The sequence below is a fragment of the Mustela lutreola genome, chromosome 10 (genome assembly GCF_030435805.1).
Source record: "Mustela lutreola isolate mMusLut2 chromosome 10, mMusLut2.pri, whole genome shotgun sequence".
In the NCBI taxonomy this organism is placed as follows: domain Eukaryota; kingdom Metazoa; phylum Chordata; class Mammalia; order Carnivora; family Mustelidae; genus Mustela; species Mustela lutreola.
The window spans coordinates 65,987,525-66,004,079 of NC_081299.1; the positions used below are offsets into that span (position 1 = coordinate 65,987,525).

Sequence of the window (16,555 nt, forward strand, 5' to 3'; positions counted from 1 at the left end):
AGGTCATGATCTCAGGATCCTGGGATCGAGCCCCTTATGGGGCTCTCTGCTCAGTGGGGAGCCTGCTTCCTCCTCTCTCCCTGCCTGCCTCTCTGCCTACTTGTGATTTCTGTCTGTGAAATAAATAAATAAAATCTTAAAAAAAAAAAATCTGCTGTAAAGCCAAATTTACTTCTTGCCCCATCTACAAACAAATTCTTCTATCTCAGTGAAGACTTGTAGAATGATTATCATGCTCAAATTGAACACTCCCACATCATATCAATATCACTTCTATTTTATTATATGTTGTTTTTTGTTATTTGTTTTGTCTGGCTTTATCCTCACTGATACTATAGTAGGCAGGGCATAATTCTGATATTTCCTTTGTTTGCCCATCATGCCCATTCCGCCCAATTAACCTGGCAAACTTACTTATATGGCTTGGCATCCTTACCTACCAAAATATATCCAAACATAGGATAATTTTTTTTTTTTTTTTTTTTTTTTGAGAGAGACAGAGGCAGAGAGGGAGAGGGAGAGAGGGAGCATCTTAAGTAGGCTCCACGTCGGGTGCAGAGCCCAACATCATGCTCAGTCTCTCAACCCTGAGATCCTGACCTGAGCTGAAATCAAGAGTTAGTTTAGCTGACTAAACCACCCAGGTGCTCCAGGATAATGATTTTCAATTCAGTAGATCTATGTAGATGAGTGTGGGGCAGCATAGTTGTTTCTCAAATGCTGTCCCTTCAACTCTTCTGTTGTTGGAAGCCAGAAGGGCCAGATGAGCTTCATGACATCACTTTAGTTTAGTTTGGTTCTTACTATTGCTGGTAATCTTGGCTTATGTCATGGCCTCCACTTAGACAGTATATGTGGTTTTCTTGGTGTTTACAGAATTTCCTTTGTATCTTCTATTCTTCAGAGAAGTACAGTCATACCACCATTTCACTTCATCTATATTCAACCTGTTCTTTTGGTTGTGTATAATTTTGCTTTGACCTGGCAGACTTCTATGCAACCCTACAACTTTTGTCTGCTATGCTATCTATTAATCCTTTCCTTCCCTGCTGTCCAAAAATACTCCAGTAAGCATGCAGTTTTCAGGAAACTCCAAATTCAAATAGATCTAGTCTCTATATTCAGATCTGGCCCAAAGTCAGGGGACATATGTCAAACTCTTACAAAAACTGGCTCATTATACTATGCTCTATATATCAATGAGACACAAAAATCAGCCACACTGGCATTCGATCTAAGATTGGAATGATAATTTTACTCTTATTATATTTCTGATCCCATTCTCTACAAACCTTTCAGAGTACTTGTCCAAAACTTGTCTTCCAAAAGATAAGGGAGGCCCTGCCTTTTTTTTCACTGGCAGCAAAAAGTAAAGCTTTTCATAAAGAACACTGCACTCCTCCAAAGGTCAAGGACTCTTCTTCTTCTTCTTCTTTTTTTTTTTTTTTTTTAAAGATTGTTTATCTATTTACTTGAGAGAGAGCAAAAGAGAGAATACGGAGGGAGATAGAAAAGCATATTCCCCACTGAGCAGAGAACTTGACACAGGGCTTGATCCCAGGACCCTGAGATCATGATCTGAGCCAAAGTTAGATGTATAACTGATGGAATTAGCCAGGTACCGCTAGGACTCCTAATTCTAGACCACTATCCCTGGCCAGAGGCCTCCATCCTCAACCCTCTTATGGCGCTACAGCTGGTCCTACTGTCTCTTTATCAGAACCATGGAAGTGTCAAACCCAAACTCTTAGTGGCCCTTTTTCAAATGTTTGGTGCCCAATATTTCTTTTACTTCACTTCTGAACTAAAGATGTATACTATTCTGGGACAACAGGATGTATCTCACTTAACACTGTCATGCAGCTGAATAATAACATTCACAACAACATATAGCTGAATAATAACAACAATAACAAATAGTAGTAACAGTGACAATAATAATAATTGATCACTATTAGCATAGAAAACAAGAAATAACTAGAATAAATGAATTCACTTCGATTCAGTAATTAAGGAATCTCTTCTGCTTCTAAAGATACTAAAAATGATAAACATTATTCAGTTTTAGAGTAAAACTGAGGTGCTCCATCCATTTCTTAAGTAGCCTGGCCCTCAGGTTAAATGTAATGATTATCATACTGAAACTATGGAAGATAAATGGGTTCATTAATTCCAGACAAGGATAGTGTGATGTTATTCATTTAGGCTTCTAGGAAAGTTAGCTGGACTCATTTTTAGATAAGCCCATCTAAAGTCTGCGGACTTCACTATAAGATAATCCAAAGTTATCTTTTCCCTTACATAAGCAAAAGTGGAAAACGATTTCAGGGAACACTTTTCATTTCTTACTTAAGAGAAAAACACTCTTATTTTTCTTGTCTCACTATATTGTCTAGCCCACTCCTTTTCATCTTAATTACAAGAATTACTGATTCAAAGAACTTTCACTTGTACAGAACAATATAAGAGATGATCCATCTATAGAGATAGACCCAGGAAAATCAGAATATATAGAAAGTGTGTTTACACAAAATATTCCTATCTGGGCAACAAATGAAAGTATGTGGAAAGGACAACATTCATTCAATCTATAGTCTCATGTGGTTTGAAAATTTTGGAATTATAATAAACTAACTCTGAAATTGTTTTAGCTGAAATCTAGCCAATGGTTCCTTTTTATATTACTGGATTCATTGGGAGAATTATAAGCAATTTTTTATCATGGTTAGGAAATACAGCCTCTGAATGCAAGTTATTTCACCCATACCATTAAAAACTGAGCCTTGGGGGGGTGCCTGGGTGGCTCAGTAGGTTAAAGCCTATGCCTTCAGCTCAGGTCATGATCTCAGGATCCTGGGATCGAGCCCCGCATCGGGTTCTCTGCTCGGCAGGGAGCCTGCTTCTCCATCTCTCTCTGCCTGCCTCTCTGCATACTTGTGATCTCTGTCTGTCAAATGAATAAATAAAATCTTTAAAAAAAAAAAAACTGAGCCTTGGTGAAAATTCTCTGCTTTACCTTTCAAGTCTTTCTCCATTTAGCAGCTTCCTTACAACCATAAAAACACCAGGGAAAAGAGTGAGAAAAAAAAAAAAAAAAAAAAAAAAAACAATTCAAAAAAAGATAGCTAGTTTATGGTCAAAACCTCTGGGACAAAGTTGTCCAAAATATTGTCAAAACTCCTCTGTTGACAATTCATTCCATTCTAGAGCCTTGCCAGACCTCCCAGATTCATTGACAGACTATTATATTCAGAATGGCTTTGAAAACTTAACAGCACTTAGAAATGCTCTTGAGACATCTAAAAATGTCTTTATTTAGGAAGGAACATATAACACCTGCCAAATTTGTAGGTTTGAAACCACTTCCAATAAGAATTAAAAGGCCCTCTTCCTCACTGAAATGGAACTATCAATATATGACTTGTCTGCTCATGAGAAATAGTGGGTTCTTGTCTCTGATGTCGCAATTTAGTTTAAAATCACTTTCATGATGACAGGGTACATGATGATGATAAAACGATAAAGATGACAGTCTAATCTTCAAAGATCACTGATCATTGATAAAAGATTAAATAATGTAAACATCTGAAATGCCAGATTATCAGCTGCTTGGCAAACTCAGTATTGAAGTATGCTCAGACACTACTGATAAGTGAGAAATGATTTTCCTGCGTGTTAACGTAGAAACATCTCCTCCTCCAGGAGGGGCAGGTGAACTGTAATACCTCTGAATTTAAGATGTATATATAAATATATTTCCCCCCTCGGTTGTAATAAATATGTGTAAAATATTATTTAAACGACATACTGTAAAGTGCTCAAAATCATTGGTTTCCCTCAGAGTAATGCCCGATTGTTGTGAATTTTAATCATCCCTTTTTGGAATTCCAACTGATGTTAAATATACGTACAAGAATGATTAGACAGGCTGGTCCTATAAAACTCCAAATAAAGTTGTTTTCTGTGCTAAGCCAACATCTGAAAAGTAAATAACAAATCTATAAATATGTTTGTATGTACTTCACAGAGCAACATTTTCAATGATATATGAAGCATATTCAGAACCGTATTTCAAATAGTTATGAGATCATCTTCACTTACACTTTGGTGGTGCCATAATACCTATATCCCAATGAGGCTGAAAAGCCAACTACCACAGCGGGGCTGAGATAGCCAAAGATGTAGAAATTCTTGTGCAGAAAGCCCTTGTTGTAGATGACGCCCACAACAATGAGATAGAGGTGGATGCCTTCAATGCACATCCAGGCAAAGGCAGCTAAAAAGAAATAATGCAGCAGCCCAGCGATGATTGAACAGAAGAGCTAGAAATTGAGGAAAGAAAGAAACCATAAGCAATGTTTGCTTTTCCATTAGCATAACACAAGATCCTGACTTTCTCCTTAAATTATGCCACTTGCTATAATGCCTGATCACGTTAAAATATCCTCTCATCAAGTGCCCATTTTTTAAGATGTACCACTTCCAGCTGAGTTTCATCAGTGTGAAGCATCAGTTGCGAAGAAGTCGCGCAATAGAGCTAAGTGACTGCTCTTGTCCAGAGAGTTCTGCTTTTATGCATTTATGTCATGGGAGAAGTTGTAGGTTGGTCACAGGTACACCATGATATCTTAGTGAATATGTTGTGATTTAAGTTAATTTCTGTTTTGGAGATGCCTTTACTCTCCTTAATTCTGTTCATGCTCAAAGAATGATAATTATTGCTTAAACTGTGGTAAATGAACTATAATAAGTATCTTGATTATTGTGGCAAACGTTAAGTTTATAAAAGAGATGAATGATGATACATAGTTTACAAAAATATCCATTATGGAGTCGTTTTAAGTTATAAGATCATCAGGTAAATTTGAGATGGAGTTCAGTTAAATATTTATTAGTACTTATTTCACACATAGAATTGGAGTTAGGCTTATAAGAAATAACAGAGAAAGAAATACAGTTACCCACTTCTGTAATAATAGAAGTAATAGTATATAAAGCTGGAAAGAGAACTTAATACGCCCTTACACACCTACTGCACTAATAAAAATGAGTACAATCCAAGCATAATGAGATTATATACTAATAGATATTGGGGAGTATCATATAATGTTGGGACCAGAGAGAGTGCTAGTGATCAAAATTGGGGAACTACTTTAATGAGGAACTGAGATTGAAATAGGACTTGAAAATGGGAAGAACTTGGTAAGTGATAGATCTGAAAATAAGCACTCTAAGGAATAGTTTTGGGATAAGGGTTACAGGGAGATGAAACCGAGGGAAGAAACTGACATTGGAGGATAATGGGTGGTATATAAAATTGGCAGGTGTTAGTCATACCCTTGCAAGATTAAAAAAAAATATATGAAGTTTATAGTCTAGGGTATACTATTTAAACATGTTTGGTGGCATCTACATCAGAAAAAGCCTTTGGTAACTAGGCATTAGTGTCATTGTTTGACAGATTTCTAGCAGGGATGGAAATATGGAGAAAATATAATGTCTTGTTGCCCCAAAGATACACTTCTCCAGTCTCTATCTGCATGGAGGACAACTGACCTAGAGCTCTAGCTGCTGTGTTCATCTTTCCCACAGGCTGCTGCTACACAGAGGAGTCCTCCGCCACGTGACTCTGGCTCAAGGTCTTCTCAAAGGACTCCTTGCAACCACGCCGTGCTTTCCCGAGAACCGTACTGTTGTGTCAAAGCTTCCACCTACACTTGTCTTTTCTTCCTTCTCTCCTTTACTCGGGATCAGACCTGCATCTCGGTGAGATGGCTCTCCAAGTCCCTCTCTTTCCATGATCTCTCAGCCATTCTGCCCGATTAATTTATTGCGTTTTGAATGTCTGCTTCTAGGAGGACCCAGACTAACACAATATAGGGATTGTTTGGTAAGGTCCTCCATCAGTGACGGGGGTAGAAATAGGTAGTTAGGAAAGTGCAGTGACTCGGTGGAGCCAACTCCTTACATTTACAGCCTGTGAACCCACTGCTTTTACAGTCAGTCCCGTCTTAAAACAAGCTTTTTCTCATTCTCTTTGCCCCATCTGCCTCTGTTTAATGCCCGCATAAAAACAACAACAACAACAACAACAAACAAAAAGAAAACACCCAAAAAAGGCTATTTCTTCAGTTTGTTGTTATGTTTTCATTTGTCCCAATGATTCATCAAGGGACATCGTGCTTTATGGAACTGTGACAGACAGGTTTTAGATATGGTAGCATTAGCAAACTTGGAAAAGACTTAGGAACAAAGTAGATGGTATGTTTGCCCATTAAGCTCTTAATTATAATTCATGATTCTATGACATATATATTTAGGAAAGTACAAATTTAGAAAACAAAATAGAGAGTAAGAGAGATCTACATACCTTATTAGTATTTGTATTGATCCCAACAAGAAAAACTAGTTCAGCAAGGAATAGGTTACAGCAGAGATTTTTGTGAATTGTTGTTCTGGTGCTTTGAATTTCACTGAAGAACCAGAAGGTAAAAATGCATATGGAAAGGCAAATCAGTGAAATAATTATTCCTAGTTGAGTGATCCTTGTAAGAATATTATAATCTTTAATACCCTAAGGGAAAATAATAATAAAGTTGTTAAGAGAATAACTCAGTAACTTGTCAAAGGAACTACAACATATAATGAACTTCTTTTTTTGGTGAAACATTAATCAAAATGTTCATAAAATGTAAAAATACAAATGTGCATTTAGATGAGAAAAATTCTGTGCCTTTGAAAATGCTCAATATTCAGAGAAATCTGATATAAATCATGTAGCACTTTAAAAGTTCTGTAATTAGTGCTTTTTTTCCTGGGCATAGTATATATTAGTATATGGTTTAACAATGTTATTGTCATCAGTTTCCTGATATTAGAAAGGCAATTCATTATTGTAATGTGAAAATGGTTAATTAAAACAGATTTATCAGTGGTAATAACAAGTCTTATTTCTATGCAGCAATTCATCTAAAACACATTAAACAAAGGTATCAGAAATGCTGAATATATAGAATATCAAGAGTCAAGTTGAGAGACTTGGAAATGGGAAAATTTGGTTTTATTCTAACCAGATGAATATATATATCTTATATAGAGAGCAGAGGCTTCTTTGCTTACTTAACATTCAGGAAAAAAATCTTTGTGACTGACATTATGGTTAGGCAGATTTATTTGGTCACTTTATATATTTGATAGATTCTCAGTAGACATGGAAATGAACTTGTAATTTAACAAAGATTATGATACAGTGATATCAAATAAGAAACTCTATAGTGTAAAAGAAAGATATTACTGATGCGTAATACATAGCATGGACCTATTTGCTATAGAAGAGATCTGTGTTTAAGAACCTTGTACAGTTCTACATTATTAAAACATTGTAATAGTTATAAATATGCTAATACTTATTGACCAGGTTTCAAATATTTTTAACTAATTTGTAATTGGTAAAAATAAACTTTCAATACAAAAGCAATGGCCCTTAGAGAGCATGATACATTAAAATGTATAAGTGGTTTTTAGAAGCAACATTAAAAATTAAGAGTCAGTGGATAGGTATTTAATGCACAACCCACCAGCTATCATAGACTAGATAAGTCCCAGGCAAAAAATTACCTAAAACCCAGTCTAAATATGTCAAATAAGACAGGTAAGAAAGCAAAGACTAAAAAAAGATAGTTTGGAGTTTTTATCAGTTAAATATATTTGCACCCAAAGAAACAAAAAATTAATTCTCTTGACTGATATAAACACACATAAAAAGAAAACAAGCAGGTTTATAAATATAGAATGATGGAAAATCATCTTACGATGGAAGAACCCGAAGACATCAGAATTGCAAAATGTGTCAGGTGGTTACAGCGGCATGAGGTGTGGGTCTCATTTGAGGACATGAGCTCGCAGCCCTCCAAAGACCAGTTGCCATTCATGGTATCAGGCGAGTAGCTCCAAAATGCACACTCACTCCTATATTTATCTGTGGTCTGAAAAAGAGACATTTTACTGATGGAAAAAAGAGAAAGAATTATATATATAGTATCACATTTCTCATATTTGAAATACCATTTTGCATATCAATATAATTACAACCATGCCTAAAACGTACAACACAAAATCAATGCTAATAAATGAGTGCTGGTGTTCTGTGGAAGAACCGAAGTTATTGCAACAATGTAATACTTTATCAACTCCTGTGCCACAAAGTTGTGAGAATTATGTATTATCAAATGAGATCATTTAGCATAGTGCAAGACACCTAATTACCATACGATCTTTATTTGATAAATGTTTACAGAGAATACACTGGATATTAGTCATTGACCCAAGTACTAAAAATACAATACTGAACAAAACAGAAAAAGTATGTGAGCCGCTGATTTTAGATTCCCATGAGATGAGAAATTATTAAAAAAGAAAAATAAACCAGGGGAAGGAGAAAGTAGTTGAGACGGGTCAGAGGAGAACTTTCTTAGGAGATGCTACTAAAGGAAATATCTCAACGAAGTTAGAGAGATAGAGTAAACCCTAAGACTTGGGAACAGAAGGTTCTGTATGGAATGGAAAATAGAAAAGCTCTGAGGCTGGGTAGGAATATTCCAGAAACCCTGGAAACCAGTATAGTTTGGGCATGAGATAATGAGCAGTTGAAGACAAGATCAGAGATAGGGTCTGCTTGCGTAGACTGCAGGATGGTTGTTTTATAGATAAACTTCTCTTTACCACATATTTATATTAAGTGATCATAGCATAATATTATGAAAACTACTTTTAATATTCCTTTGAGGTAATGGAGAACTATATACTAACTGGTGAAATTGCAAATAAATTCAGGAAACTGAAGGTGTTAGCTTCTATTATTTTTAGGAAAATAATGGGATCCAGAATTTATTCTCAGAAAGAGGGAAACCATGAATTAGGTAGGTCTGTTGTCAAAAGAAAATGATAAAATTTCATAGTGGTTGTTAATTTGAATGGGAAAAAGATTTGAACAGAGAGGAAGATTAAGGATAATCAAGTTTTCACATGAATTTTGCTGAAGAATTTTTATCTAAATGTGTGTTGTATCTTGTTTCGTGATTATATCAGAGACTGGTGAAGTAGGTGGTTATATTTTTTCCAAGTGCAACCTATATTTAGGAGAAAAACAGTCTTAGGTATATGTATATCCAACTCATGACTAAGAACCAAGGTGTGAAATGTATTCACTTAAAAGATGTAAATTTGGAGTTACTACTTTGCTAGGCAAAGATAGGAATTAGAAATATATTGGAAGAAAATTATCACTGACTTGGAGTCAGTGACTTGGCGTCGTGACTTGGCATCTCTTCAGCTGCCACTAGCAAAAACTGTAGAAAACCCATCAGAGCATGTGAAAGAACAACAGTTCTAGTGTCAGAAGGTCAGTTGGCACCTAAAAATATTTAAGTTTCCTTTCTTAAAACATTTCACACCCTCTTCTGAACATAATGCCTACCAATGTTTAGGTTTGAGCTACTATTTTCTTGGATCTTCTATGCCTTTAGCTTCTCTCTACATTAGATGTCTCTACAGTGACACATTTGTATCCTGTGTCAGTGTATCTGTTCTTTTAGTTCTCTTCTTCCCCATAAACATGCAAATACAATTGACCAGCTTCAAGGCTCTTCAAATGGAGCATCAGAGGTACTTTTTCATCGTGTACTAGGACTGAAATTCTGTTGAAAATCCAAGAAACCATCAACCGTAAAAGAGCAGTAAATGATCTACGATCTTTAGTTTTCACATTCATTTTTAGGTATATAAAAAAACCAAATACTTAGTACTTTCTAATGTTTATTATGATGGAGTTTTAATTACATATGAGCTTGAAAAAGATTTTGAATAACAGTAAAGGAATAAAAAGGTCTCAGCTAATTTCTTTATGAAATACTGTAAACTTCTCTGTGATTATATTTTAATCAGCATTTCAGTCCCTGCAAATATTATTTTAAATGGCAATTAGTAATCAAACAACTCTGTCATTACACAAATGAAATTTATCTCTTTGGCTCTGATACATTTTTATAACTCATTACTAAAAGGTATGGAGACTTCCAAAGTGAACAATGTAATGAAAAATAAAATTGAAATACAGATTAATTTCAGAAAATCAAATGTGCAGAGTTCCTTGATATTTACCAGAAAGATAACAGAGCACGGAAAGTGCAAAAATATTTTATAGAAAAATTAGTTGAAACTACTTTACTCTTTCAATTTTTAAACTCAAGAATTCACATACAACTAAAGTGCCACAATGAAAAAAAGTTCACTTTTCTGAATGGTTCACACTCATAACCAATAGTTACTAGAAAAACAGCTTACCTTCATGTGACTTAATGTAAATGTTATTTTTTCAAGTTCATACAGCGTGGGTGGGTTTGAGCTAATTGAGACTGAAATCACTGAAGAAATGACTCTTTCCTCCTCTTCAGAATTATCAGAACTTTGAGGTTCCAATACGAAGTTGTCAGATGATGAAAACAAGGGACCGATACTCTTATAATATAAAAATGCAACTGCAACATTGCCTATCAATCAAATAAGTGTATTTAGTGAAATTCTTATAAAACAAAAGTATATTTAGGCTCTCAAAATAAACATAAAAATTGAACAAAGTTTTTTACTCTAAGGAAGTCATATGAATACCTAGAACCTAAAATGTGGATCATAATAAGTGCATGTCTATATAATCAAATCATACTAAGACATATTCCCTGACCTTCATGACTCTGAAACTAATCATGGACAGTAGCATCCCCTTTGAACAACCTATATTTAGGAGAAAAACAGTCCCAGATAAATGTATATCCAACTCATGACTAAGAACCAAGGTGTGAAATGTATTCACTTAAAAGATTAAAATTTGGAGTTACTACTTTGCTAGGCAAAGATGGGAATTAGAAATATATTGGGAGAAAATGATCACTGACTTGGAGTATTAAGGAAGTTGAGAATTAAACAAGTTGTTAGATGCCACTGAGTTCCACTTCATGCTGACTGAAATGTTTCCTATTTAATATTGATGACATATAGTTATATAGTTATGCAGTCTCAAGGTAGGAAATTTACTGCCTTGCCAGACAGCTATTTATCTGTGCCCCTGACGCTCCTCAAATGCAGTAAATCAGCATATAACCCAGTACTAGAAATGCAATCTGATCAGTACAGATTATCATGTGACTATTTTTCCCTTAGCCTAGACATTACACCTATATCAATGGATCTCAAATTGTCTTGGTTTTTGAAGCAGCTCCTTATTACTGATATTAAGTATGTGAACAACTCAAAATCTAGATCTATTGTATTTTTAAAATTCCTGTCACCACTTAGGTCACACAGCTTCTCTGTTGTACAGAATTACGGACACAGAATGTACAACTTCGCATTAAGAATTTACTCTTGGAATCAAAAACTCTGGTTTCAATCATTGTTCCTACTTGTGTGGCTATGGATAAACTGCTTTGAATTTCAGCTTCTTCACTTGTAAAATGATAATAGTAATACTCACTCTAGCTACTTAATGGGCTAAGGTGGAAACCAAATTAAATAATACATGAGTCTTTTGTAAAAGTTAAGGTGCTATATTAATAGGACTATTGTTATGTTTTAAACTAGAAACATTATATATTTACTTTAGATTACTGACAACTTATAAAGAACTCTTTTATATTTGGTCCCTCAAATTTGGGAGACCAAAATAATGTGAAAGGCATAAATTCTTCAAAACCATAAATAAAATGTTGATTGTATCATAAGAGACAAAGAACTGTGCCCTCTAGCTGCCATCTTGCATCACTGCGAGTCTGCACCTAATCTCAACAGGTCTGCCCAGAACCCCGGAGCGCCAACTCTAGTTCTGGGCCTGGTTTCATTTCCACTGAAGCAAGGTGAAAGAAACCACCACGAACCAAGAGAAACTTGTCAAACTGCTCAAGTGCACGTTGCTCGCCCAAAGAGGAGGGTGGTCCATAGAATGGCGCCAGGAGATGATAAAAAAAACCTCAGTTCTTAAAGGAGTTAGGGGTAAGCTGTATCTGTGATACTGAAGACGTATGTTCACACACTAAGGAACAGTGATCCACTTTAACAAGCCTCAAGTGCAGGCATTCTTGGCAGTGAACACTTTCACCATCCCAGGCCAGGCTGAGACAAAGCTGCTGACAGAAATGCTACCCGGTATGTTAAAACATCTTGGTGCAGACAGCCTGAGCAGCTTAAGAAGATCCGTTAAAACTCTGCCCACACAATCTGTGGATGGAGGAGAACCACTTGCTACTGGAGAGGAGGAGGAGGGTAAAGTTCCAGATCTTGTAGAGAATTTTGAGGAAGCTTCCAAGAATGAAGCAAATTTAATTGAGTCAACTTCTGAAGACGATAAAAGTCAAAGAAGTTACTGGGAGCTGCTACTGTGTATTAGGACTGTTTTTTTAAAAAAATTCTGTTCATGTCTCTGAGAAAATCCAGATTTCTAATATTTCTGAGCCCAAGCCCCTTGGACACTGCAACTCTTTTCAGTGTTTGCTTAGACACAATTTGTTCTTTGAAGCTAATTAAGCTGAAGAAGCCTGGGAATAACGGTTGAAACAAGGTTAATGAAAAAGAGAAAAAACAAACAAACAAAACCAACCCAAAACAAAGAACTGTGATACAAATCTGAGTCCTTCCACACAACACACATCACACTAATAAATAATATTTTTTGATACTGCTGTGGTTATGTGACCTAGAAATTGCCTAAATGCATCATGTTCATATTTTCTATTGTCTTTAAAAAAGATATCATGAGAAACTTCTCTAAGAGATTGCTGAAATCTATGTATATTAGATAAGAGCATTTTCCTCAACTGCCAGTTTAAGAAAACTTATATCAAAGAAAGAAATGAAATTATTGTAACATGGTTGGGCTAGTGACATTATGAAGACTCCCTGTGATAAGAACTAGCCCTGTCTTTGCCATGGACAGGCCAGGGTCTCAAGCAGGATCTGAAAACCTTTAAGGTCAACTTGACTCAGTCCAGTGTATGAACCAGTTCATATCACGGTGCCTTCTCAGAAGTTGCAGTAGGAGATGGTCCAAAATCAAACGAAACCCCCCAAAAATAAGATAGATCTCTTAAGTCTATTAATCATTCCTGTCTTTTCTCAAGGAAAATATTTAACATCAAATTTTTGACTTTGGGTAAAATGTGATTCTTCCTGCATAGAATACTAAAAAATCCCTTCTTGGTTCGGTTCTGAGTATTGTTTCAGTATTTGTCCATTTTCATCATTTGAACCTCTTCTAATTCCCATGACTTCTCACTAATTCTTGGCCTGATTTAGCTTTTAACTCTCTTATCAGATATGTATCTTCATTCAATAAATGAGGGATTTATTTGCTAATGACAGGAAACAAAATTCAGTCTATAAAAAAAGATGAAAAATCCACCTGTTCTTCCCTGGACCTCCCTTATTTTCCTAATAATGACACTATACACATTTTTAACTTGAAGCCTATGTTTTATTAATGATTTTTTTTGGTAAATGAATAATCACATGTAGACACCATAAAGCAGATTTTATCAGTTTGTTAGACTTGCCCTTATATTTAAGATACAACCTTAAGAGGGCACCTGGGTGGCTCAGTGGGTTGTTACAGCATCGGCCTTCGGCTTAGGTCATGATCTCAGGGTCCTGGGATCAAGCCCCTCATCAAGCCCCTCATCAAGCTCCTCATCGAGCCCCTCATCGAGCCCTGCATTGAGCCTCGCATCGAGCCTCGCACAGGGCTCTCTACTTAGCAGAGACCCTGCTTCCTCTTCTCTCTCTCTCTCTGCCTGCCTCTCTCCCCACTTGTGATCTCTGTCTGACAAATAAATAAATAAATAAAATCTTAAAGAATAAAAAAGACACAACCTTAAGGAAATCAAATTTTCTATGTTTTCTTAACAGCTGACATTATGGTCACTTTCAAGTGTCAGAGTTTGCACCCGTGATCTTCAAATATAACAAGGCTATCATACATTCAGACAGGATCTCTTTGAGAAATTAAGTCCATCATCTGTCAGTATAATGAGTATTTTCAGTGGTTTTATTCTCAACTTCTAAACACTACTCAAATTGTCTTAGAAATTTCAAAAGTTTAACACAGTCTTTGGATTTGCTCCTAAATAGTTGTATGTATGCATGATTAATCAGAATACGATGTAATAGAGTAAAAGCCTTGGATCCAATGGTAGTATGGCTTAGTTATTTTTTTCTTTGTTTTGTGGCCATCTGTTTCTTATTATTGTAAAAAAATGACAAGAAAGAATGAAGGGGATAATATCAATTGGTTAGGGAAAAAATCCCACATTAATGTTGTGCAAAATTTTTTTTAAAGGATGTTCTTCTGAGAATGATGTGCAGAATATTAAAAAAATAAATAAAATATAGCATTTATGAAATGATTTCTATACTAAAGATCATACTGTTATTATATATACTTTTCACTTACATTTATGACAGCCCACATATTCTTTGAAAATCTATTATAATTCATGTTTCACTTAGGTAGTATATTTTGACCTATTTGAGAATGATAACAATTCTGTTGGCAGAGATTTTTTTTTCCTAAGTGCATTGCATTAAAAGACCACATAAATGGCTAAAATAGCTGCTTCCTTGTCCTTGATTAGGTGACAAGGAAAAGCTGGTCAGGTTGATTTCTTTGTTAACTTCCTCACTTCTAGTACTGGCTCTGTCTTATTTGTTGATGTGCATGGAGAAAAATCCATTAACTTCATTGTGCCTTCGTTCGACTATCCATAACATGAAGAAATTAGGGTAGATAATCATCAAGTTGCCTGCTAGTATTAGCATTCCATTTCCCAAGAAATCCTGCCTTTAGATGAGAAGTTTACAGTAAAAGGATATGAAATGGCAAGTGGAAAAGAAATTGAGGCCCAAACACTGACTTTCTGTCTTCGGGAACATTGTTTGTCTTCCTCACACAATTATAAATTCAGCCTCCCAATGAGTAATCTGAAGAAAGAATAGTAAAAGAATCCTATGCAAATTATAGCACCTATAATTTCTATAAAAGATGGAATAAAATCACAATTGCTTTATATATTCCAGTAGAATCTCAACAATATCAGACAACTTCAGAAATTGGGTACAAGACAAGAAGGCTATAGGTATTGTCAGCTAAAATTCTCACCATGTATTGATATCAGACTGAAAATCTCGAGCACAAAGACAGAAATCCTGTCTATAAACATCAAATGTGTTCTCTAGGAAACCACACGTTATATGTACATCAGATACAATCAAAGGCATGATAAGTATTTATTGCAAATTACTGACATATTGAATATAAGACTATTGGAGTCTTACCATTGGAATCATATGCAGCTTTCCTCTTTGGAAACACCTTTATATAATTTCCATCCACATTCATATAGGGATGAGTATGTTTGATGTGATATGAATCAAAAAAGAAAGTCTTGAGAGCTGAAATAAAACCATGAAAATCATAAATTCTCTGAAGTTACTTTAATCAATCTATTTGTTTAATGAGGACAATTTTATTCATCATTGTTGTGTTTTATCCATCATTATTGTATTTCACCTTTTTTGGCAAGTAGAATGAGCATATTCTGAACATGTTTAGACATTGTATCTTAAAAATCTGATTCAGGTTTTAACTTTTTTTATTTCACTTTATCACTTATGGTTTAATTTAATCTTTGTTGGATTAAGTAAAAGACAAAATACATATGTACACAAGGGAGCTATAAATTATAATTACTAAATCAAAGACAAGCGACCACTATGTCTTAGAGGATGGTATCTATAATAAAATTGACCATATGGGGAATGATTGAATTAAATTCTTGGATGATAATTTCCTTATCTGGGGTAGCTCACCTTTTTTATTCAAGAGCATCTCAGAAATGCAGGGATCCTATATATTAGTCATAATGTTTGCTATTTTAATTTTGAGCAAGTGGTGAATTCTTGCATACTTACTGCTGCATAGTCAGATGTTACCCACACAATATCATATAGATGTATGCAATGATTATCAGAAAATGTTCTTTGTTTCCCAGAGCAACTTTATAGGCATCTTCAGTTTGATTCAAGATTATGAATGTTCTAAATATGAGATTGTATGAAGCAGGAAACATTCTAGTTTGCTAAGTTGATTGCTTCATATCAGAAAATCTATCTAGAAATATCTTTGGCCAAGGTAGATCCAAACAAGTCATGAGATGACTAACTTAAAATGACAAGGGAGTAATGTACCCTAAGCATTTGGATGCTAGACAGCTCAGCAATCAGACAAGGTGAAGATGGTAGGGAGAAGACCTTGCTTATGTATGAATATGTTTTTACTCACACTGCTTCATTTTACTTGTACTCCTTTTTACTCACACTTCATTCACATTATTCTTATAATGTGCATTGCCATTCATTTCTGCATTGATGAAACAGGTGCCAATTTAATTAACAGTATTTTAAATACTTTGTTTCCCTTTTGAGGATGGCCTGTTTAGCAAACATCATTGTTTTG

General features: G+C 35.2%; 1 protein-coding gene across 3 annotated transcripts in view; it reads right to left on the minus strand.

Annotated features, from left to right (window-relative positions):
* ADGRL4 (adhesion G protein-coupled receptor L4) overlaps positions 1-16,555 on the minus strand; it is a 110,378-nt gene that overhangs the window by 26,456 nt on the left and 67,367 nt on the right. For all 3 annotated transcript variants that reach the window (XM_059135495.1, XM_059135494.1, XM_059135493.1), the window contains exons 8-13: positions 15,376-15,492; positions 10,342-10,547; positions 7,812-7,985; positions 6,371-6,574; positions 4,102-4,322; positions 3,912-3,978 (exon numbers count right to left, since the gene is read on the minus strand). In XM_059135495.1, coding sequence (XP_058991478.1) covers positions 3,912-3,978; positions 4,102-4,322; positions 6,371-6,574; positions 7,812-7,985; positions 10,342-10,547; positions 15,376-15,492 — 989 coding nt within the window. The remainder of the gene's footprint in view (positions 1-3,911; positions 3,979-4,101; positions 4,323-6,370; positions 6,575-7,811; positions 7,986-10,341; positions 10,548-15,375; positions 15,493-16,555) is intronic.